At 44.3% G+C, this 21795-nt stretch overlaps 2 protein-coding genes across 8 annotated transcripts in view; both read left to right on the top strand.

Annotated features, from left to right (window-relative positions):
- The first annotated feature begins 252 nt into the window (after window positions 1-252).
- LOC102052753 (U6 snRNA-associated Sm-like protein LSm5) lies at window positions 253-4219 on the top strand. Of its 6 annotated transcripts, none has more exons than XM_055705753.1 (5): window positions 253-336; window positions 1030-1125; window positions 1341-1368; window positions 2021-2093; window positions 3906-4219. In XM_055705753.1, the coding sequence occupies exons 2-5, from the start codon at window positions 1071-1073 to the stop codon at window positions 3936-3938; spliced, it is 189 nt and encodes a 62-aa protein (XP_055561728.1). In that variant the 5' UTR covers window positions 253-336; window positions 1030-1070; the 3' UTR covers window positions 3939-4219. The 6 variants fall into 6 exon arrangements, with proteins under 6 accessions (XP_055561728.1, XP_055561726.1, XP_055561725.1 ...); XM_055705751.1 differs by lacking the exon at window positions 253-336 and adding an exon at window positions 381-603 and having other exon boundaries at window positions 3369-4219; XM_055705750.1 differs by lacking the exon at window positions 253-336 and adding an exon at window positions 392-603.
- A 15717-nt stretch (window positions 4220-19936) lies between these two features.
- The window catches only part of KIAA0319 (KIAA0319 ortholog), a 59364-nt gene continuing 57505 nt past the window's right edge, over window positions 19937-21795 (top strand). For both annotated transcript variants that reach the window (XM_055706277.1, XM_055706275.1), the window contains exon 1: window positions 19937-20159. The gene's annotated coding sequence lies outside the window, so the exon portion shown is untranslated. The remainder of the gene's footprint in view (window positions 20160-21795) is intronic.

Here is a 21795-nt window from a genome sequence, read left to right as displayed (position 1 = left end):
ATCAGCCCTCAAAAGCAAAGTCATATTTTTAGATGGTCTTTTCACCAGTCTTAGTCTTTTGTATGGGGAAAAAAAAAAAAAAAAGACTGGTGCAAATGAGGGACAGCAAGAGACAGCACACAAGCAGGTACCACAGGACAATGAGGCCCCGCGCTCGGGAGCCGTGCCTGCGGCCGCCCGGCCTCCCAGCGCCCGGCACCGCGGGGTGGGCACCGCCGGGCGGCTCCGGTCGGGCCCTCCCCGCCACCCGACATGGCGCCACCAGCCCTCCCCGCTGGGGCCTGAGGGCTGGGGAGCGCCCGAGGGGCCGCTGTAAGCAAGGCGGCGCTGCCGGCTGTAAGAGCGGGCAGGGGAACGGGGCTTTTCTTCTGAAACTCTACGGGGACGCACCGAACGCGCACGACTCGGAGGCGACAGGGCTGTCGCGCCTCCACCTCCCTCCCGGCACTTGCGGGGCAGCGCCGGCCGCGGAGCGATGGCTCTGCGATCGGCTCGGGGGGCTGCCGGGCCCTCGCACCTGCGCGCGGCGGCAGCGACTGGTCAGGCCTGGGCGCAACATGGCGGCCCCCGCGAGCACCAACCCCTCCCAGCTCCTGCCGCTCGGTAACCGGCGCGGCCGCCGCGCTCTCCCGGCGGGCGGGCAGGGGGAGCCCGGCTGCGGGCGCGGCGGGGTGAGGCGGCTGGCGGCGGGCGGAGCGGGGCTGGCCGGGCTGTGGCGGCTCGGCTCGGGGGGGCTGGCCTGGGCCCCGCCGCTCGCACCGCAGGGGCCCGTGCCTGCGCCGGTGGGCCTGATCGCCTCAGAACCGTCATCGCCAACGAGCAGCAGTCAAGTGTGCAATGAAACCCTCTTAAAATATATTTTTCTTGGTTTTGGGTGGTTTTTTTCCCTCTCTGTTTTTTGGGGTTTTTTTACTAGCGCCCGTGGCAATTACTTTTGTACCATCACAATGTCGGGGGGGTTGTTCTAAAAAGTACACGTTCTCTGAAATAATCTCTTGTACCTTTCAGTTTGTTTGTTTTTATTTTCAGAGCTTGTGGATAAGTGCATAGGTTCGCGCATTCACATTGTGATGAAGAGCGATAAAGAAATTGTTGGAACGCTCCTGGGATTTGATGACTTTGTCAGTATCCTTTGAGGGAGATGTGAGGCCGCTGTGGGCTGTTAATTCATTTGTTGCCTGTGAGAGGTTTGAGTTCACTGGATAAAACCTTTTTGTACGGTTTAATTGTATCTGTTTATTTTCCGGATAAAATCACAGTTCAGTATAAAATGAAAATAACTTTAAATATTTTGATTTTTAACTTTATGGGCCTCACTTTCCTTGAAAGTGGATTTTCAGATATGGTGTTAGAAGACGTTACGGAATTGTAAGTATAGTTTCTGCCTCTTGTTATTTAGTGCTTGGTTTCCTGAGGAAAAATACTGTGTAAAATTTGTAAGCGAAGTGGTTTTGTACTTTTTCGAATACTTCCCAGCTGAATAGTTTATACCATGGAGTTGAACTACAGCAAGTGATCTGTTCCAGCCAGCCGTGTCATAGAGTAGCTGTTGCATGATTTATACTTGTAATCAGGCTCCTAATTTGTAGCCTTAATTCTACACGGTTTGTATGTTGAACTTTCCAGTAGTTTGTTTGCTTTTACATCTCCTTGAGGCCTAGGCAAATACTTAAAAAGCCAGCAGACTTGGGGATCAGTATTTATTACTTTGTTATGCCATGTTGCTATTTGAAACCTATTTTGACTATAGGTGGTATGCCAGAAATTGCCAAGATTAGAGGCTAAATCTGTATAGCTTTATGTACTGAGCAGAAAATTACAATGTATCTTTTTAGTTGCCAGCTAGCTTTCTTGACCCAGCTGGTCAATTTAGCAAGATTATGCTGCGGTGTGGCTAATGTATTTGTGAGTTCCAACGAGTGTCATCTTAACGCAGAGATTTATGTCAGTTCTGTAATCAAAACTGTAGTCATTGTCCCTGGTTATGTGTTCTTACATAGTTTTTCTAATGCTGTTTCAGTGAGATTACACCTGAGGGCAGACGAATCACAAAGCTAGACCAGATTTTGCTAAATGGAAATAACATAACAATGGTAAGTCATCGTTGTTAAAAAGCTGCATGCATTTATCTTCTGTACTGTAAATTGACTAGTAATTGAGTTCGACTACTTCAGGCTTAGCTTCCCAGGCAGTTCTGTTAAGCTGTTTCCCAGTGGCTTCCAGGGTATGGGTGTGTATGAAAGTGCTGGAAAAGTGATCTTGCTGCCTTACTTGGTACATGTTGCTGTAAACATGAAAAGAGCATGGCCCTGATTTTTGTTTGGGTGAATACGTTTCTGGTCTTCAGGTGTGCAAGGGCATAGGTGATCTTGTTGTGCGCATTGTAGGCTGGTTCATTCAGTGGCTTTTAACTTCTGAGTGTTTGCCTGCACTAAATACGTAGGTGGGGTACATCTATGTTTCATCCATTATCTTACGTATAAATGTGTTTGCAGCAGTTTGGATGCTTCCAGACTCACCAAGTCATGCAGCAATTATGTGATGCCCAGAGAGCTGTACCTTAGTGTGCTCTGAAAATAATACTGGAGGTCTGTTGGATTACACCAAATTAGAAGTATTATGATTTTTAGTTTATCATGTGCTGGTGTATGTAGATCACAACTGAAACAGTAATTAAATATTGTAATTCCGCAGCTGCCGAGCTCTGCAGTTCCTAAGTACTGCAGAATCATACCCACAGCAGTTCCTTGTTGTCTGCATAAGTGTCTACAACATCTGGACTTCCTGCATAGGGGCATTCCTAATTTTGTGGGAAGGGGAAGACTGACTTGAGTCTTAAGTTGGCTCTGTATGAATGAAGAATAATCTCCATTTTGCAGTTTCACATACCTTGCATGTCCTTACTGTGTTTCTGAGCAAGTGCTGTCTTGGCTTAATTTCAAAGCCTTTTTCCAGTTTGCTTATCCTTCTGCATCCCTGAAGAATAGTGCATATTCTGGTAGAATTACAACTGTCCAGTTAAGCTGGTGGTATACTGCCCTCAAAGCAGAAGCTGCCAATAGTTAGAGTGCAGATTTTCAGCAGAACGTAGATATGTTTATGTATTAAACCTGTGTCTCATTTGGAGACGTATCTTTCCACATCAGGAAGGCTATGCTTTAGACTCTTTCTTGCTTCAGTCCGAAAAGCAGTGAAGCTCTTTGTCTTTAGAAGTGCTCAGCTAATTATTAAGAATATATGAAAAGAAATGATTAAAAAAAAAATATATAAATATATTAAAAGGAATATATAAAAAGTAAAAGGAATTATTATCCTCTTCTTCCCCCCCTTCATGTTTTTCCTTTTTTATTTCTTTTTCTATTGTTTAGTTCTTTACTTTCTTCATGCGAAAATGCTGACTTAATCCACACTGCCTGTGGAAGGGTTCAAGCTCTTTGTTATTTTTTGAGCTCTGTTCAGCAATAGAAGTTGAAAAGAGGGAACCAACTTCCCAGTATTGCAGCTTCTTCCCCAGAATGTCACTATTGGAGAAATTCTTCATGAAAGGAAGTATATTCTTTGTCTTTTTAAAAATTAACTGGTCTGAACATAGAATGTTTCTAGACAGAATCATCTCCTTAAAGTTCAGAACAAAAGACAAAAACCAAAATGTGTGTTATCTAGGATCTCCTTATGTTTTTTGTTAAACATTCTTTGTATTTTGGAGATTCTTTTTGGCATGGGCTTCTCTGGCAGTAACAAACTTCCTCTGTTGGGAGAGGAAGATAATACTGAATCTAAAAAACGTGTTTGTGGTCTACCATGAAGTCTCCATCTGCTAGAATGCTGTAAAGTGGTAACTGTTATATACAGGTTTGTAGAACTCGGATCTATGGCACTCACAAAATTGTCTTATTCTTTTATAGCTGGTTCCTGGAGGAGAAGGGCCTGAAGTATGAATTGATACAGTTGTTATCTATGAAGACATGGATTTTTTTTATATATATATATAATCTAAATAGAGCTTTTGGGGTATGGGTGTGGGTGGGTTTTGGTGTGGGTGGTTTGTTGGTTGGGTTGGGTTTTTTTTTTGTTTACACATTCTTGCAGTTGAGATTTGATAAAACACAAGGATTTCTTCTGGAAAGGTGCATTGATAATGATAATGCTTAAGTTGTGCTCTTTACTTTCTTGTAAAGATGCACTAATCTGTTCTGAATAAAAGGCTTTATTTTTGTTATTGTGTTCTAGTATGTATGTGTGCAAGTTGGATAGTTTTGTAACTGGCTGATGGAACAAAAAGCCAATTGTTAGATTTCAGTTGCTGTCAGTCTTCAGTTTTTCTACATCTGTTGCATTTGTTTGTCTATGTAAAACACAAGTCCTGAGCCAAGAGATTGTTATTGTTTGGAGTAGAAGCAGATACTAAACTGGATCGTTTGTTTAAACATGGCCTCCGGCTGTGTCACCAGAATCCGCGTGTTAGAGTGCTAGAGAATGCTGAAAGCTCTTCAAAGTGGATGCATCTGATGCTTAGCAGCTTTGGTTCTGCAGGCTTTGCCGTTCAGGTCTTCGGGACTTCTTTTGCTTGGTAGATATACTTTCTTACAGTAAAGGTACTTTCATGATATTTGGCCAGTGAGGATGGACAGACCAGATCTGGTTCATGTTCGGGGGGACGGGGGAAGTTTAAAACCAACCCCAAAAAAAAAAAAAAAAAAAAGGGCGGGGGTGGGGAAAGGCTGGTGTTAAAACTTGTCATTCTTGTCAGCGGTGCCTCCTCTTTCACCACGAAGTGGAGCTGTGCTGCCCATGCCTGCTTGTGTAGTTGGGAGTAGTCATTTTGGAGTAACTGTTCTTTTGGCTGCATCTGTTCTCCCGTGATAGAAAAAGCTGACAGATAGTGGGGGCAACTACTACTTTAGGAGAATTTATATAAAGTAAAGAATTTCCTTTTTTATTTTTTCATGATGGACAAAAACATAATTGAATCTAAATCCTGTTCACTGCACCTTATGCTTTCATAATAGCACTACTCAACTGATTTGTATGTGTAAATATCTTTGGAGAAGAATCACAGGTGCCCGCTGTTAGTGTAGGGACAAGCAGGGTACAGAGTGGGTTCACAGGGACAGGAAATGTTTTGCCTTCCCATCACCAGAAGAATAAAGAAAAGTTGAGTAAGGGGGTTCTTACAAGAGCTCTTATAATTTGCTTATAATAGCAAGCAGCGTCCTCTCTGTTTTCTTCTGTCCCTGATCTTCACTTTTAGTTACCTTTTGACTGTCCGCCTTTGAGGCAATTTTCTCCTCCTGTTTTCCTGTCTCATCATGAGCTGTGATAGAAGCAAAATAAGGGCACACTGACAAGATACTTTCAAAAGTGAAAAGCTACTCTCACAATTGCTATATGTGCTGTATCATACTAATTTATCTTGGAAAAGTGTATTTTTAAAGGCACATAGATGGCAGTTGCCAGTCCTTAGTGACCTTCTTTGCTTGTGGGGTGTTTTTGAAAATTGCCATACGTGTATTGCCATGGCAATGAATATTCCTCTTTCAGAAGTGGTATATTATTAATAGCTGATAACAATACGTACAAGTAGCTGCTTCTCTGCTTCCTCAAAGTGCTGTCCAAAATGCCACTCATGCCCTGCCCAGAACATTTTTGTTACCACAGTACTTAATGGCACTGTTATGGTTTTTGGCACCTGTCTAGCAAGAGCCAAACTGCTCTTTTCACAAGTAATTTGAGTAAATCACAGGCCTTCCTCTGATGCTTTGATTTAATTTTGCTTGTTATATCTATTGAATGAAAAATCAGAATTATATGTTACCAAAAGCAATCATTGTGTAAAAATTCTTGGCAGACATATTGCATCTCCTCTTTCTATTTATACATTATCCTATTAAGTATGGGCAGTAGATCCATGGCAGTGTAACTGTTTTACATGGAAACAACAGCAAAATTGTGGTGTGCTCACGCTACAAAGGTCCACCATAAGAGCAATGCAAGTCCTGTGTCTGCTTCCCAGCTTCTGTGGCTGTTTTCCAACATCCTGGGGTGAGCCTGGGGCAGTAAGCTAGCATGAATATACCCTTTTAGGTATTTTGAAGTTTCTGAAGTTTATTATATTTTTATTTAAAATATTTTAATTATTGCCTTTATGCTTTCCACTGGGATGCAGTAGCTGACCATCATGATGCAAAGACAGTTTTATGCGTATTAACTTTCAGCTGCAAGTTTCATTATCTCACCGCAGCAACTTGAGTCTCTCTGCTTTGTCCCTGCCATGTTCGCCCACCAGGCTTGGCAGTAAGGATTCCAGATCCACACAAAAGACGCAGCATGAGAATTTAAGGTGAAGAAAGAAAGGATCGAGCCTCCCACACCAGCTTTTAGCTCTCCTCCATGCCAGTTGATTCTCAAAGGATGTATTGTTGTTCCTAGATAAAAGTAGCCTGTAAAAACTAAGTTAAATGTCTTTTTCTTTAATGGAACTTAAACTTAGACTCGCTTCCTATAGCAGTTCTCTGAGTACAGCCGGAGCCAGTTGCAGTTTTCTGCTGCAACTGTAGAGAGCAGTCGGGACCAGACAGATTGGAGGATTTTCAGATTTCTTCTTTTAGGCTGTCTTCCCCCATTTTTCTGAGCATCTCACTCGAAACAGCAACAGATACCATTTTTCATTTTGAAAGTACTTTATGTGATTTGACTACTCTTAGTCCTTCAGAAACTTGTTTCTTGAATGACATGGGAGAATAAATTGTTTATTTCAAGGCCAGATCAGAATTCAGTAATTCCCTGACTGACATCTAAAACAGATATTGACAAAAGAATATCTGCACAGTGTAAGGGTATTTTATTCCTTCAGAGGGATGCTCCTGGGAAACATTTGCTCTGGTGTTTGTGTGATGCCAGTCTGTGCAGGGAGGTGCAGGAGTGTGTGTGCATTTGGTGCAGCGGGCTGGCAATGGAAGCCGTTGTGCAGGAATGCACAGGTGCTCTGCTGCCAGTGGTACCCATGTGGAACAACAGGATCAGTACTCTACCTGAGGGTCAGCAGGAAGGAAGAGAGAGCTCGTTTGTCTTTAGCGTATGTATTGTTATGTGGCTTTTTCCTTCACGTTTTATAATGGCAAGGCGTAACTCATTCCAAACAATTAATTTCAAGCTAGTGTCTCTAGGTGTTAAATATCAAGTATTTCTTATGGCATGTAGGTAGGTTAGATTATCCAGTTACCCATAAACATTGTTTCAGTCTCCATAGTTACTCAGGTGAATCTGGCATTTTTCTTCCACACCAGTGGTTGCCACGGATACAAGCTGTTATAAAATGCAGCAGCTACCAGTCCTTCCGCGTGTGGCAGTTGTCTGTAATAAAGCTTGTTTGACATGGCATTTGACTCTTGAAGGCATTCTTAGTGGAGTAACTTGAATTAACCAAGTTAATAAGTTTGTTGTAAAAGGAGAGGATGCTCACCAAAACTATCAAATGTAAAACATAGGGCATAACTACATTGCCTGAAATTAAGCACTTCAGTAACTTCTGGCAAAGACAGAGGAGTATCCTGATCCAAACTATATTCCTCTCAAATAGAATTCCAACCCAGACCAGAGGAGACTGAATCAGAGCAGAATGCTTTCTGCGTTTTAGGCCAGTATTACCTTACCAACAGGATAATCTCCTGCATTGTACAATAGCTACTTGTTAAAAAGAATCACAAGTATTTCCAAATGTCTGCTGCACTATGTAAACTGACAAAATGAGGCAAAACCGCCTATAAAACCAAAAAGGGGCAGAATAGAAAGTGCGCATAGCTGGGTTGACATTTTTCTAACCTCAAAATTGCGAAGACAGTTTTATGTGGACGTTCATGTTTAAGTATCTGAACTGTGGGAGGAATACATAGCTGCGATAACTGTATTTAGAAATTGAACCCTTAATGATCTACATCAGATTGCATGAAAGAAATGGATGCTGCTTGTAATTTTGCAGTTCATATATATTAAAAAATAAACCCCTGTATTTTCAGTAAACGCAGTTCTCCAAGATCTAAGCTTTTCAGTTCTTTCAAATTGAAGACAATAAAAGAATGCTGATACTTTTCAGACATGTGACCCCATAAAAACAACTTGCTGAAAATCTGTGGCTTCTTATTGTGTAAAAACTCAAAAATTGCTGATGTGCTATAGCACATGATATCGTCCTAGCAGCTGTAATATTTACTCTTAAAAGGACAAGCCAAAATATAATTTAAAAACTTTATGAATATTGTTGCTATCTGAAATGACAGTTCACATTTCTCACCAATAACATGACTCTGAAAAAAATATCCTTTCCTCCCATGAAAAAGAACATTTTAGTTTTTTAAGGATGGTCATTTTCTGCCTTAAGTTCTAGAAATCCTGAGTATCGAGTGTCTAAAATAAAATCTTGAATTGTTTTTGTTGTCTTGTCATTTTTTTTGAACTGTTCTTGTCAATGGATTTATTTCCTTTTATAAGATGCTATATTTAAATCTGATCACACAGAGAGAGGTTTTTTTAATCCATACAGAAAATTTTTAGGCATTTCTTCATATTGTTTAAAACATACTATTGACAGTAACTGTGGCATACAAGGCACGGACTTTGCAAGGATTGTGAAGCAAAGGCTTTTATTTTTAGTTAGTTAAAGCTCTCATAAGTTTATACTTTGTACACACGTTGCTAAAAGATTTATTATTGGTCAAACTCTACTGTCCACGTGCCCAGCCGCTGTTCACTATAGGTGACTCTTCTGCTGTTCATGCTGTTTCCTTATCTTCTAGAGGTGAGATCACATTCCTCCTTTGCTTCTGTCTCATCCAGGTTTCTTCTCGTACTCCCTCAAAGTTATTTACCTCTTTGCTGCAGGATCACAGCTACACATGGCCAAAGCAAGGCCACAGCTGCACATTATCAATGTCAAAACAACCCACTGTCTCTGTTCCCTACAAGTAACTTTCTTAATGCACAAAATGTATGCAATAATTAGAAAAAATAGAAATGGCTTTCATTTCTGAAACATACGCTGTCCTTTTAAAGCTAGACAGTCTTACCTTCTTCTTAGGAATATAATATAATTTCCAGAGACCCACAGTTTTCCCTTTAAAATAATATATTGCACTTTCAAATGGTTGACCATTCTTACACTAAGATATTAAAGAATCTGTGAGGGGAGTCTGATTAGCTGCAGAACAGGAAAGGTTGTTTGGGTTAATTTAATATAATTAGGTACTAATTTTTCTTTTCTCAATTGTGTGCTTTCCTTTTTTAAAAAAGATTTTAATGACTTACCTCCAGGTGTGCATTTTCAGCTTGTTAAGAATGCTAGTAGCCAGCTGATTAAACAGCTCCATGAAGAGATTTGAAAATTTATAATCATAATACTTTGTTTAAGATCAAATTCAAATCTATTAATTGTAATTGGGAAAAGACTTTTTAAGCTACCAGTGTTATAAACCGAAGGCATTAAAATTCTGTCAGGAATTCATTAGGAAGTTGCAAGTTTTATGTGCAAGCTAGTCCCCAAAACACCCCGAACCAAGCAGAAAGCACTCTAGTAACACTGTCAGAAGTGTTGATGTAAAAGAGCTAAATCTGTGCTGCTTTTAGGCTTGTCCTGAACATAAAAATAAAATCTGGGTGTTTAGCTCCAGCATAAGGGAGCTTTTGAGTCCAGGATTTTGATATGAGCTGTTATTCAAGAGCTGGCTGAAACCACCTTTCTAGACAGGTTGCACTCTAGCCCATGAGACATGCTTCTCTGCATCAGAGAATAGCTGCATAGGCCTATTAACAGAGAAACGTTTCAGCAACACTGAAGAAAGCAGTATAAAGGAAACTATGCTGCACAGTGCATGGTGTAGGTGTTCAGGAAATCAGATTTTTCTGATGCCTCTTCTGAGCCACTTCTTCGAAAATCCAACCTCCTTATGCTATCATCTACCAAGTTGTGGCAGTTTGAAGCTTTGGATCTCCTTCTTTCTATCTTAGGAAAAAAAGGAGCGTTTACCACCTCTGGAAGAAGGGGCAGGCAACTCAGGAGGACTATCAGGATGTTGCGAGGTTATGCAGGGAGATTAGAGGCGAAAGCCCAGCTAGGACTCAGGCTGGTCACTGCTGTAAAAGGTAACAAAAATGTTTCTACAAATCCATTAGAAACAAAAGGAGGGCCAAGGATAATCTCCATTCTTTATATGATGCTGGGGTGGGGGGCACATTGCCAAAAAGGCTGAGGTGCTTAATGCTGCCTTTGCCTCCGTCTTTAGTAGCAACTCCAGTTACCTCCAGGGTGCCCGGCTCCCTGAGTGGGAGGACAGGGACGAGGAGCAGAATGAAGTCCCCATGGTCCAGGAGGAAGCAGTCTGTGACCTGCTGCTCCCCTTGGACACGCACAGGTCTGTGGGGCCAGGTGGGATCCACCCAGGGTCCCGAGGGAGCTGGCGGAGGAGCTCGCCGAGCCACTCTCCACCATTTCTCAGCAGCCCTGGACCCCGGGGAGGTCCCGGCTGACGGGGGGTCAGCAGCCGCGTTGCCCACCCACAGGAAGGGTGGAAGGAGGATCCGGGGAGCTCCAGCCCTGTCAGCCTGACCTGGGTGCCGGGGAAGGTTCCGGAGCAGCTCACCCTGAGTGCCACCACACGACATGTGCGGGGCAGCCGGGGGATCAGGCCCAGCCAGCGTGGGGTCGTGGAAGGCAGGTCCTGCATGGCCAGCCTGCTCTCCTGTGGCAAGGTGACCCGCTCAGCGGATGGGGGCCAGGCTGTGGGGGTCTGCCTGGGCCTTGGTAGTATCTGCTCCCAGGGAAGGAGCGACAGGAGCAGAGGGAACGGCCTTGAGCTGCACCAGGGCAGGGTTAGGGTGGGGGTGAGGGGACATTTCTTCCCTGGAAGGGTGGTCAGGCACCGGCACAGGCTGCCCGGGGAGGGGGCACCCGCACTGGGGGCGTTTCAGAGACGCGTAGATGTGGCGCTTGGGGACAGGGTTTAGCGGTGGCCTTGGCAGAGCTGGGTTAAGGGTTGGGCTTGGTGATCTTAAAGGTCTTTTTCCACCTAAATGGTTCTATGATTCTATGACTCTTGCCAACGCATGGTATGGAAGCCAACAGCTAACACAGGTTCCAAAGGACTTTGGGTACTCACAGACTGGAAATACACAGACACAGAAATTCCACAATCAGCTCACAATGAGCCAAGTATGGCTACATGCTGGGCAGATGTTAAAGCTATGATGCATATTTTTCCTTAGCCATCTACTTCTGGCAACAGTATAGGACAGGGTACTATCGACCTTTGGTTTGACTGTGCTTATGTAAGAAATATTGACATATAATTTCAACAAACACGTCTCCAACATAAAAAGGAAATAAGAATGAAAGATTCTGCTCAAGATAAAATTACACTGTGAGATACAAAACCACTTGAAGCTCAGCCTGGCTAATTGCAAATAGCTTGGATTTCCTGTTCCAGGCCCTCCATCGCTCCTTATAACCATAAATGGTAGTGATATGGTTACAAAAATGGATCATGACAACATTTATTTTTTTGAAAAATATCTCTCTGCTTTAGTATTACTTATTGTATTATACATATTATATATAACATATAACAGTATTATAATATTATTAACAGATAATAATTTAGTAATTCCAGTCTGCTATTCCTTTTTGGAAGGGCAGCCTCACAGGGCCATGTCTGGTTGAGTACCTTTGCCAGCACCGACTAGAGGTCACAAAGCCAGCTGAGAAACTAGAAAGGGAGCAGGGCCAGTTGTTTTACTCTACTTAAAGGCACGTAAACTGTGCCAATCTCTTTTAGTTCCTCTGTTTCCATAGCCAACTTGTTTTTGAGGACTGAATAATACTATGCGAATCAACTATTGCATGCAACAGTGACAAACTTTTGAAATGAGAAAAAGACTGCTGTGGGGATCAGAAGCCCCTGTCCCAGCTCCTGTCAGCACCACATACCCCTCCTGCCGCCTGGGGGCCTGAACGCCCACCCTGGGGTGCCAGCCTGGCCTTGCTGAACAAGGCATTGTCGTGCCCTCTGGGGCACAGTTAACTGGGGCAGGGGGCTCGCCCATCATGCTCATGCTATAGGTTGCCCATGCCCTACGGCCACGGGGCTGCGTGCCTCTCTGCTGCAGTAGGTCGTGACATTAACCACAAATGGGAGATGACCAAGAACATTTGGATTGAGGAGAGGGTTAGCGAGTGTGAAGTAACCCTTCCTCTTAGGTCAGGAGCCCTGCTTACCTCCTGGCTTCAACAGGCTGCCCAGGTGTAAAGAAAAGCCACATCTAAACACAGCTCTCCATTATTTTTGGCTTCTTGAAGGGCAGCCATGATAGTACAATTGCAATAACATTGCCATAGTATTTTAAAGGAACTATTCTCACCATGCCCAAAAAGCTTCTCAGCAATAACACTCAGCTTAGAAACATCAGTGTGAAGCCCCATGAAAACTAAGGCAGAAAACTCAGCACTTGATTAATTTAATTATGTTCCCAAATAACTAAAATCTCATAAAATCCTAAGATACATGTTGCTTTTTACAGAACAGCTCTCAAACATACCAGAAGAAGAAAGAGTCCTTGGGTGTTTGGGGTTTTTTTTTTTTTCATTTTGAAAGGGTGTTTTGCTTGCTTAAGGAAATGATAATGTTAGAGAAAAGGGGGGTTTAACATTGCTCATCATTTCCCACATTGCCATACTGTGTCTTTTATACATGTCCTTTACACTCTTTTGGCCTACATATGTTTTTACAAGGAATGAATTTGATGTTAAATGAAATTAATCCCTCCCAGTTTAAGTAACTGGGAACATTGCTAAGTGAATTGGACTGAACCTAGTAGAAAGACCACTTTCTTGTACCAATATTCAGGTCTAATCCAAACCCTTGCATGGATATAAAAACTGGGACTGTGCCAGTAGTATGAAATTTGGAAGTCTAATATGAAATCGTTAGTGCCATGTAATGCAAAAAAGACAGCCTAGTTAGCCTTGCAATGTCAGTCCATATTTACTGGCATTTTTAAGGAGTTATTTCGGTACCAGTTGACTTTAGATCACCAGAGATGTTACCTCCCTGTATCAGTAACTTTGCCAGAGCAAGTCTTCCCTGTCCTCCTGCAGCTGGCTGTCAGCAACACGCCGGCACAAGCCACTAAAGCCAGCCCCAGCAAGCAGTGCCCACACCTTTTGCTTTGCTGCACGCTCTCTTCGTCCCCACTAAGAAGAACAAAATGTCATGAGGTTTACTTTCACCACTTACATCTCCTTCACCTCCCTGGTAGCTGCAGCCAAAGGATTCATGAGGAAAGTGAAGACAGGGGATGGCAATTTAACATTCCGAAGGATCCTGGAAAAAAGCAAAACACAATAAACTCATGCTTTGTCAAAGAAACACCAGTTTACATGGCCTCCTGCATTAGGGCTACTTCCGTTTATGTGGGTACCGGGTACCCTCTGGACTATTTTAAAAGATAGGAAAAAGGCTAATGGCTGATGTTGTAGGATAGGTTTTAATTTGTGGAAGAAAGGAAGAAAAAGGAAGATTCAGACCTGTGTGTGACTTGGGACAGTGCCTAAACTGTGGATCCATCTCTAGCATCGACTAACTGATCCCTCCTTTGATTGGCAAGTTTCTTCACCTTTGGAATGGTGAGTAAGTGGGGACATAATGCTTTTATTAGGAACAAACAAAGTCGTAACACCTTGTAAGGGACAATTTATTTGTCTACCTATAAAGACAGGCAAGAAGAAGACTATATTCAGTGTAATTAGTGGTTAGTCATTCTTCCAGAATGAGGAAATCATGCATACAGCTTTTAAAACTCTTCTTGCACTACAGTAAAAGCAATCATATTTAAAAAATATTAAGAGGTCATAAATGCTAAATGTTTTACTGAGTATGGAATGCTAAGCAAGCACTACCTCTTTAATTAAATACACTTTAAGCCACTTAATAAGTACCCAAATTGCTGACAATCAAGAGTCAGAGCCCTTATATCAATTTGCCTCTTACGTTGATGTAAAAGGTAAAATAGCTGCTGAATATGGCAACTAAAACTTGTAAGGAAACATCATAAATATTTAAAGGAATAGAAACAGCAAAGTGAAACCAAGCAAAACACTTACTGGGCTACAACTTATAATTTGATTTCTTTTCCTGATTCGGTGATATAATATTTGCCAACTATAAACCCCAAAGGACTTATACAAGCATGGGAATATAAGAAAATGCAGTAATTGTCTCCTATTAATAATCGGTGCTAACAATGGATCTTGAGGAATCCTGTGCTATCGGAGGCATTGTTTTATTAATGCTTTGATTCAGACATCAAGAGAAGCAGCTTCTTCTGAGGATCCAGGCAAAGTTTTAAACACCTCTACATCAAAATAGCTTGAAATTACTAAAAGAGAAGAGATATACATAGAACAAAATAGGGAAATGTTAAACATCAGTGGAGGTAAATAATAAATAGATGGATTAAAAAAAAAAAGGAGGCAAAACAACAGTAAGAGCAGAAAATCATGTTATCATGATTCAAAGTATACACCTGAAGAACATTTATGCTCTTAATTACATGGAGTAAACTGAAACCATAACTATAAAAATTTGTTTTACAAAGAGGAGGTACATGGAAGATTAAAGCTATAAATATCATACATCATATAAAGGTTTGGAAGTCAATTGACACAAGGACAAAGAAGACATATCCAAACCTACTAGATCAAAATACAAACATGACTACTTGTCTTATAGCAACACCTGAAAAAACATAACTATTGTTATGGTTTGTGCACAAAGTAAAAGGCTTTGCCCTATAGATCTTAACTAACTGAGAAATTAAAACAATGCAAAAAGTGGAAACTGTCAACCAGGAGAGAACAAAGATGGGAACAATTACACAGAAACAGATTGGTGTGTTTTGATGAGTAATTGGCATTATTTTCAACTGTATCAGCTGAATGTGATTTTAAAATCTCCATCTCTAAAGTCCTGTTACCACTTCTTTGTATTTTGGTGCATTTTACCTAGTGGCAGGCAATCCAATACAAAATCTTACCAAAGACACAGTGCATGCAGGTGCTGTCTTGAAACACCCAGTGCCCGTAAACCCCAAGCAGAGGTTACAGAGTGACTCCCCTGAACTTCATTAGGGTACAGGTTTCCAGGTTTTGTGTTCACTAAGAGTACAAAAAAAGACTAATTAATAAAGATTCATAAATCGCATCTTTTTACTTGGAGACTAGGCATGTTGTGGAACATCAGCTCAGAGGAAACAGCCCCAGCAACAGAGAAGCCGTCAGTGCAATGCTGCCATTCCAGTAACGGCCGAGAAAACGGGAGGCTTAAACAGGAGATGCAGTAGACAGGAGTTGCTGAATTACAACTGAAATGAAATTAATACCGTATTGCACCAACCCATGGTAAAGTCAGTAGTGTATCATTACTTATGGATTCATGCATACATGGCTAGAAATGGACCTACTAACATAAAGAAATGTTGTAAAACTACAGTTTTGGTTAAGGAAAAGGGTATACGTCTGCCTCAATGAAAGATAACATACTTCAATAAAAGAAAGAAGGAAAGGATTATACCATGTCACTCTAATCTTTTGCACTTCTACTAGATCTCCTGATACTGTCCCTCGTGGGACAGAGAAGCTAATAAAAACTTACTCGGACATCAGGTGTTGAGACAGAAGCTTTATGTGAACTGACACTGGAAATAACATGTGGCCAAATACAGCCCAGAAGGGGAACTCACCTCACTGAGACTTTCAAAAATTCTGACAAGTATTGGGGAATCAGAAATAAATCTGTCTCAGATACCTCGAAGGTGAATACTACCCTCCTTTTCACTGTCGGCAGACACTCCCTCCAACTGAAACAGATCAAGGTTTTTTTATCTATTTAAGATGCAAGGTGGGGAAAGGGCATTTTTGGAAAAGCACAGTACAGTCTAACAAAGGTTAAGTGTTGGCAACCAAAGCAGTGTATCTCCCAGAATTCTTTTTTTTGGAATAGATGTCACATAGAAAACTTCAAAGAAGCTGGTTCAGTGAAGCAGGCGAGAGGGGGAAGGAAGCAGGGTGCACGGTGAAGGGGAGGGCTGTGCCAGCCCCCCGGGATGCGAAGAACCTCTCTGCATGCCGCAGTGATGTTCTGCCTCAGGCCAGGGCTTCCCCGTCACAGCAGCAAGCTGCTCAGAAGGGCCATTTGGCAGTGATGGGGGGGTGCGTGTCAGAGGCAGACTCCGAAATGCCCCTGGATGTCTGGCAGTGAGTTAGCTGTGCTGGGTGATGACAGCTTCACAAGGCTTTTGTCTTACCAAATGAATGTGCTTACTGTGGGAAGGCAGCTGGAGGTAACCAGATTAACATTTACCTACATTTTGAAGTTTTAATGATTTTCAGATAGCGTTACAGCATGCTGAGCCTATTACTTCATGAGGGTTAAGCCTATTAGTTCATCAATGATACGAAAGGCAAGAGTTGGCTCAGCAAGAAAATGTCCTAGCCTCAGCCATCTGCAGCGCCCCTGGTTTCTCAGTCTGTTCCACCATTTCAGAGCGTTTCTAGAGTCTGCAGACTGTGAACAGGCACCAGGTGCTGCTGCTGGGTTTCTCGAACAGGAGCTGTTTGCTCTGGTGCCTTTGCATTTCTGTAGGACTAGCGGTGCCCCGTTCTTTTAATGGAGAAGGCAGTCTGCGTGAAAGAAAGTCAAGGGCACTGGATCAGCTCCTTCTGTGCAGAGAAAGCAAAAAGAGGGACAGTTACGGCTCTTGCCCCCTTCCCCCTGCTCTCGCTAAGGCGGTGGGAGGTGCCCCCTGACAGGGCTCACGGAGAACTTGCCTCCCTAAGCCTGTGCTGTGCTAAGGAGCCTTTTGGATCCTTGCACAGATGATTCAAAGAGCACTAGTGCTGAGTATACAAGTGAATAATCTTCCTCGCAGAAGAAATAAAAAAAAAATAACTGTGCCACTGTATCTGGTGCTTTTACGGTCAGTAAAATTAGGATCGCAGAACCACGCGAAGCATTGGAGGACAATCCTCTTCCCGCAGTGGGTCAGTAAATCAACCCTCAGTGCTGACAGGAAGGCTGCCAGGCAAGAGAAATGGGGCTGCCTCACAAGGGAAAGCTAGCCAGGCTTCCCTCCTATGCACACACCTCCTCTTCAAAGTCAAGTGGCCTTGGTCAACATCGGAAAAAATACAGCAGTTTTCTCATCAATCCTTTTGTGTTGTTATTATTCTGATAATTCTTAAGAATGCACATGATCCTTTTTACTTCAAATGAGCAACTTCAGCCTCCACAAGCTGGCTCAAACAGCCAACAAAGAAATCACAAAAAATGATCCTGTGGAATCAAAGGAATCCAAACTGGCATAACCACATAGCAAAAAATATATTTAAAAAAAAGTCAACAGACAATTTGTTTTGGCTCCTTTCCATATATTCACATGCAATCCACTATTAGAGTTCAGAGATTTAATTCCTTGCTTTACAGAGCAAGCACATGAGTTACGGGCTCCCCATGCCAAGAGTATTTAAGTAGCTTCGGGAAATGTCATACAGACTATTGTTAATAAAAGTCGGTAAAGTGGGAATCAGAAGAGGAGATAAAAGCAGCTGTATGCTCAAGAGATGACATTTTTACATCTTTACAGCACTTTTTTTTTCATCACCCTATAGCACCTGTGAAATACCATTTACCCTGAGTCAAGTGTTGGCAGTTCATTAAAGATTAAGCAGAACTTGGCAATACACTAGCATCACTAGCAGGTGGAAGAGAGGATTTGGGACACTGACAGACTGGTGCAAATCCACATGAAACCTTTGCAATTAAAACTTGAAACTCACAGCTCTATGCATGTTATTTTACTTGAAGTTTCTTGCTTAAAATTTTGCTAAGATGGACAAACTTAAAACTACTTATTTATGGCACATGGATTTTGGTGTTGAGTAGAAAAATGCCTCTTTCCAAAAGGAAATAGGCCAATTATTTCAGAGTGCAGTTGTAAAAATCAAAGACACGAACTATTTTTGCATGCTCTGACTGCAAACACTATAGAGTTCCTCAGCAGAAAATATGAATGAGGCGAGAACCAGGATAGAGCTAAATCAAAGATGCAGAAATGCTGAATATTTTATGGAAAACCTGTGCTGAACAAGCTATGGGTACTCTTATAGAGGGTCCAGAGATATTTATTAGGATGCAGAGCTTTGCCAGCTAAGCAACATCAGGTCTCTGGCCCAATGCTTTCCAGAAAATTGTAAAGAAGCAGAAGGTGCAAAGATGTGTAGACTGGAGGGCCTGCCCCAGCACAGCTCATGCCAGACGGGTGCGAGCCTCCCGCTGCAGTCCCCACGCAGCCCAGCCACTGCGGAACAGCCCCGCCAGCAGTGCCAGCGTCCCCAAGACACTGCGCGTGGACACGGGGCTGCCAAGCACCGCACAGGTGGTGGAGAGCTGGGGACCACGCAGCATGACCGTACACAGGTGGTGGCAACACCATAAAGTCAGTCATGGAGAAAAACCCTCTAAGACTTGATTTGAAGTTTTAGAAGGCAGGCATTCTTTATTACAGCCCTGGGAGCACGGGGGAATGCTTCTTCCAAGCGCACTCACCGAGTTACTCGAGGGTACACATTCGATACAGCAGAGCACTTGCACATCCACAGTGTGTTACATTTTCATTTTCATTCACATACAGGATTGCTTACAAGTTTCTGGGTTCTAATGCAAACTAGCACGCACCCTCACATAGCACTGCTGAAGTTTTTTATCAACTCCGCATGGTCCCCACGTGGGATCTGCCCTCTCTCGGGCAAGCCCCTTGAGTCGGAGGTCGTGGTCTCCCACTGCCACGATTACCTTTGTCCTACTTTCAACCAGCTTTCTGTGGATTGCAGACCTTATCAGCTTGTCCCCTCTTGCGGCCAGAACTTCCTCACTTGGAGGCTTCTTTCTGCATGACTCAAGATAACATAGTTCTTTTCCCCATCCATTCTTTGCTGCCCCTCCTTCCCAAGGCTGACTCCCTTGATTAGAAGTCTGTCCCTTCATTCATCACTTTTAACAGCTTCAGAAAGTCAGCTTGGCCTAAACTGCGTGCACACATTTGTTTAACATACAGCTAAACACTAAATCAGTGATTGATACCTGGGGGGTTTAGTCATCCTGTCCCTTATATGGCAAAAGTCTTTCAAGATAAACCTGAACACAACGAAAGGTTAAGACCTTTTGCTGAGCCAGCAACCTTCCCTTAACAGAATACGTAAACATATGTACAGTGACACCATGGGGACCCCCATCGAGGCCCGGTGGCAGGCTGACAAGGACACTGCCCTCGCCCTCTGAGCACTGGCACACAAAGCTGGGCAGTATGGAGGGCTCGGCTACCTTGTCACAAAGGCTTGTTGAGTCCACGCCTTTAAGAATTTCTATGTAAGGCCTTAAGGCCTGCGAGGCTCTCGCTGCTTTACCTATCTCCAGCAGAGCAGCACCGCGGTAGAGCCTCTGGACCGGTAAAACTCCTCATAGCGGAGCCCTGTGGGAGGTAACCGGCTCCACAGCCGCTGGACCCCGCTGCGGCGGGCAAGCAGCCGGGCCCACACACCGCGGGCCCCGTGCCGGGCTGGCGGCCCTACCGGCGGGCGGCGCCATTTTCTGCCCCCTGCGCCCGGCGTCTCTCCCGCGCCCCCTCCTCAAGATGGACGCGCGGCAGCTCCCCGCCTTGCCGGCGGCGAGAAGCTCCCGCGTCCCTGCCTGGGGGCCGGTTCCCGCCTCTTCTCCCCTCCGCTGAGGCAGCCGCTGCCCACAGGTACAGCTCCCCACCGCTGCAGCGGGCGCGGCCGCCACAGCGCCGGGTCGGCGGTGGGCGGTGCGTGCCGAGCTGAGGGTGGGGGTCTCTGGGCCGTGATCCTGCGCGAAACGCGGTGGCCGCCCCCGGGAGGCTGCGGGGAGGGAAGGCGCCTGCTCCTGAGTCAGCAGCGGGGAGGAGGCGGGCGGCACCTCGCCGCCCGGGCCGGCCCCGCCGAGCTCCACCGGCACCTCGCCGGCTTCCAGCCCCTCCCTGGCACCGAGCACCGGGGGAGGAAGCGGGCCGCGGCGGCCCCGCCGGCTCCTGCCCTCCGCCAGGTAGGCTGGTCGTCGCGGCCTGGGCGCGGCCGCAGGTGCCGCCGCAGGTGGGGAGCGGGTGGAAAACCGGGCTCGGTGCTGGCCGGCTCCTCGCTTGGGCAGCGGCTGAGTGCCTCCCCGAGCTGAGCTACCGCGGCTGCCCGCAGAGGCGCTGGGCTCCGCGGGGCAGCGCCGCCCGCAGCCGGCCCGCAGGGCGCCGGGGCAGCAGGAGCCGGGCTGCGGGGAGCGCTGCGCCCTGCCCCGGGGCGGCGCGGGGGGGCAGCCGGGGGGGCCGGGAGCCGGCAGGAGCAGCCGTGCGCTGCTTGCGGGGAAGGTGTGTGTGGTTTGGTATTTCATTGCAGGTAGATCTACTCATATGGATATATAAAAGTATACCTTGCTATATATATGTGCGTATGAAGGATCAAATAGTTTTGCTGGGATGTTTCCTAAGCGAGCCTGTCCGTGTGGCAATATCTGATTTGAACTAAGAAATCATAGCTTTGTTGTCCTCCATGTATATGTGTGTGTATATAGATACTTGAATATTTACATATCCAAAGAATGTAAGAATATTACTCTTGTCTCCAGTCTTCTGACAAAGTGCGTTTGTTGCAGCCTAAATATGTAATTTCTGTGTGACCGGTGGGCACAGTGCTCATGTGTTGGGTGTCAGGTGCATTGTCGGATTGTGTTCTGAGTGGTAGAGCAGAGCTTAAATACATGAAAATACTATGTGTGAATTTTATATCACTGCAGTTTTGGGTGCCGTCTATGTTGTGATCGCTTACAAAACCAGAAGGCAGTTCAGTCACTCCCCTGACCGCCTTCAGGAGCATATCACAGATAACCTATGAACAGCCACATAGCTGAGCGAACAAAATCAGGCACCAACTGCTTTGCCCTGTGTTCCTTCTCTCTGTTTGTGCTGTAGGAGCGCTCTCAGTGTCTTCCCCCCACGGCAGGGGGCTTGGAACTACATGATCTTTGAGGTCCAAACCATTCTATGTGCCTCATGCTGACTCTACTGACGAGATAGTGGAGTTCATACAGGATATATTGGCTTTTAAACTCAGGGGTAGGGTCTGTATCTGCCTTTGCCTTTACAATATCTTGCATAGCTGAGGATCAGTCCCCTACTAAAAGTCTAACGGACGTTTGTCTTGTTTAATTACCCACTCATGTTTCAGAAGGTTGAGTGTTGCAGTTGATATTTCACATTTAGGCATTTTCTTGGGCTGCATCTGAATCTTTAAAAACCTGGCATAATACAAAGTTTGTAGTTGATACTGGCCATACTAAATTTTGGTACCTCAGATGATGGGGGTTGAGCTGCTCAGCATGTTGCACGTCAAATAGTGTGTCTGAGTGGTGCAGGTAGGGTGAGCACAGAAAATGCAATGTAGCCTGGATTTTACATTATTGAAGCTAATTGGAGTTATGGTTGTGGTCTGTGGAGGAGTCTGTGCTCTGGGGATGCTTACCCAGTTTAGTCTTTCCCCACATTTTCTTTCAGGGAGTACTGTGATGGAGGGCTGGAGGTGCACTTCTGTAACACTTTGAAAACTTCAGATTCCACAGAAAACGGATGTAAGCAAGTATGAATCTGTTACATCTTCATTAGTTGCCTACCAATGAGCTGCAATTCTGGCAATTC

The sequence above is a fragment of the Falco cherrug genome, chromosome 3 (assembly GCF_023634085.1).
Source record: "Falco cherrug isolate bFalChe1 chromosome 3, bFalChe1.pri, whole genome shotgun sequence".
NCBI lineage: Eukaryota > Metazoa > Chordata > Aves > Falconiformes > Falconidae > Falco > Falco cherrug.
The sequence above is the reverse complement of the archived record's forward strand: the minus strand, read 5'-3'. Positions and strand labels throughout refer to the sequence as shown.

Bases quoted from the DNA above. Each gene is read 5' to 3' on its own strand.
- LOC102052753 (XM_055705750.1), top strand. From the start codon at position 558: ATGGCGGCCCCCGCGAGCACCAACCCCTCCCAGCTCCTGCCGCTCG. The intron at 604-1,029 runs GTAACCGGCGCG...TTTTATTTTCAG, and splicing joins CTCCCAGCTCCTGCCGCTCG to AGCTTGTGGATAAGTGCATA. The intron at 1,126-1,340 runs GTATCCTTTGAG...GTGGATTTTCAG, and splicing joins GGGATTTGATGACTTTGTCA to ATATGGTGTTAGAAGACGTT.